Genomic DNA, 1,079 nt, shown 5'->3' on the forward strand with positions numbered 1-1,079 from the left:
GACAATGCTGATCCACATAATTTGCAGTTTAGTCTACGTCACATTTTAATATTTAGGTCAGTCGACATTCTTTTTTTTAAATAGATAAAATTAAAAATTAAAAAAAAAATATTTAGTTAAAAAACTCAGATATTTGTCACATAATTATCTCAAAACTAACACTTTACTTCTTATGTAGATATGTGTAAAAATAAAAAAGAAATCACAATTAAAAATGAAAGGACGTGTATCTAACTAGGACATGATTTCAACTTGGTTATATATATATGTACTACTACTATATTGGTAAAAACTAACTTGGGAAATCAAAGAAGTTTTATTCTTATTAGAAGGTGTTACGTGGATACATATATGTCCATGTAAAGGTGATTGGAGTTGGTTTAATTAGTTATTGTGTTAATTACATGATACAACGTTCGATGTTAAAAAAATAAAAACTCACGTTGCAACAACATTAGAGTGTTGTCTATAAATAGTCAATATCCTTGTATAAGCACAAAATAAAAAACTTGTTCCCACAATACAAGAGTGCACTTCTACGAATATATGGCTTCAAGGCCAGGAATCCTCACCGATTGGCCATGGAAACCTCTTGGAAGCTTTAAGGTTTGTTCCATTATCTCACACGTGCACACAAAATATTCTACACTCACCTATACACATTATGTGAGTCATTATCGAAGTAAAACATGAACGTGCTATATCTATTATACTACTAAAACTTACCACATTATTTTTTATTTTTTATTTTTATAGAATCAAAGTAGATCATGAGAATTTTTTTTTTAATTTGTTTTAAGCAAAAAATAAAAATAATAACAATGATAATTATATACTATGATATACAAAAGAGAAAAACTTGTTTACTTAAGGTGAACTCTTGTCTATGAAGTGTATGGATAATAGTTATGCAATCTTTTTAATTTATTTAAGATCAAATATTGTAATTTGAACTTGATATGAATATGGATTTAAAGGCCATATGGCATAATCGTAGAAGATATTTAATAAAAAAAATCTCTTATTTGGTCATATTACTCCACTTTTTTAGAGTTATTTTAAAATTATATATATATATA

General features: G+C 26.3%; 1 protein-coding gene across 2 annotated transcripts in view; it reads left to right on the forward strand.

Annotated features, from left to right (window-relative positions):
• Nucleotides 1–434: 434 nt before the first annotated feature.
• The window catches only part of LOC101514846 (very-long-chain aldehyde decarbonylase CER1-like), a 9,155-nt gene continuing 8,510 nt past the window's right edge, over nucleotides 435–1,079 (forward strand). Inside the window, exon 1 of one of the 2 annotated variants that reach the window (XM_073363698.1) lies at nucleotides 435–606. In XM_073363698.1, the coding sequence (XP_073219799.1) occupies nucleotides 547–606 (60 nt within the window). In that variant the 5' untranslated portion in view covers nucleotides 435–546. The remainder of the gene's footprint in view (nucleotides 607–1,079) is intronic. The other variant, XM_004510093.4, reaches the window with a different exon arrangement.

Source organism: Cicer arietinum, chromosome 7 (assembly GCF_000331145.2).
Source record: "Cicer arietinum cultivar CDC Frontier isolate Library 1 chromosome 7, Cicar.CDCFrontier_v2.0, whole genome shotgun sequence".
Classification (NCBI taxonomy): Eukaryota; Viridiplantae; Streptophyta; class Magnoliopsida; order Fabales; family Fabaceae; genus Cicer; species Cicer arietinum.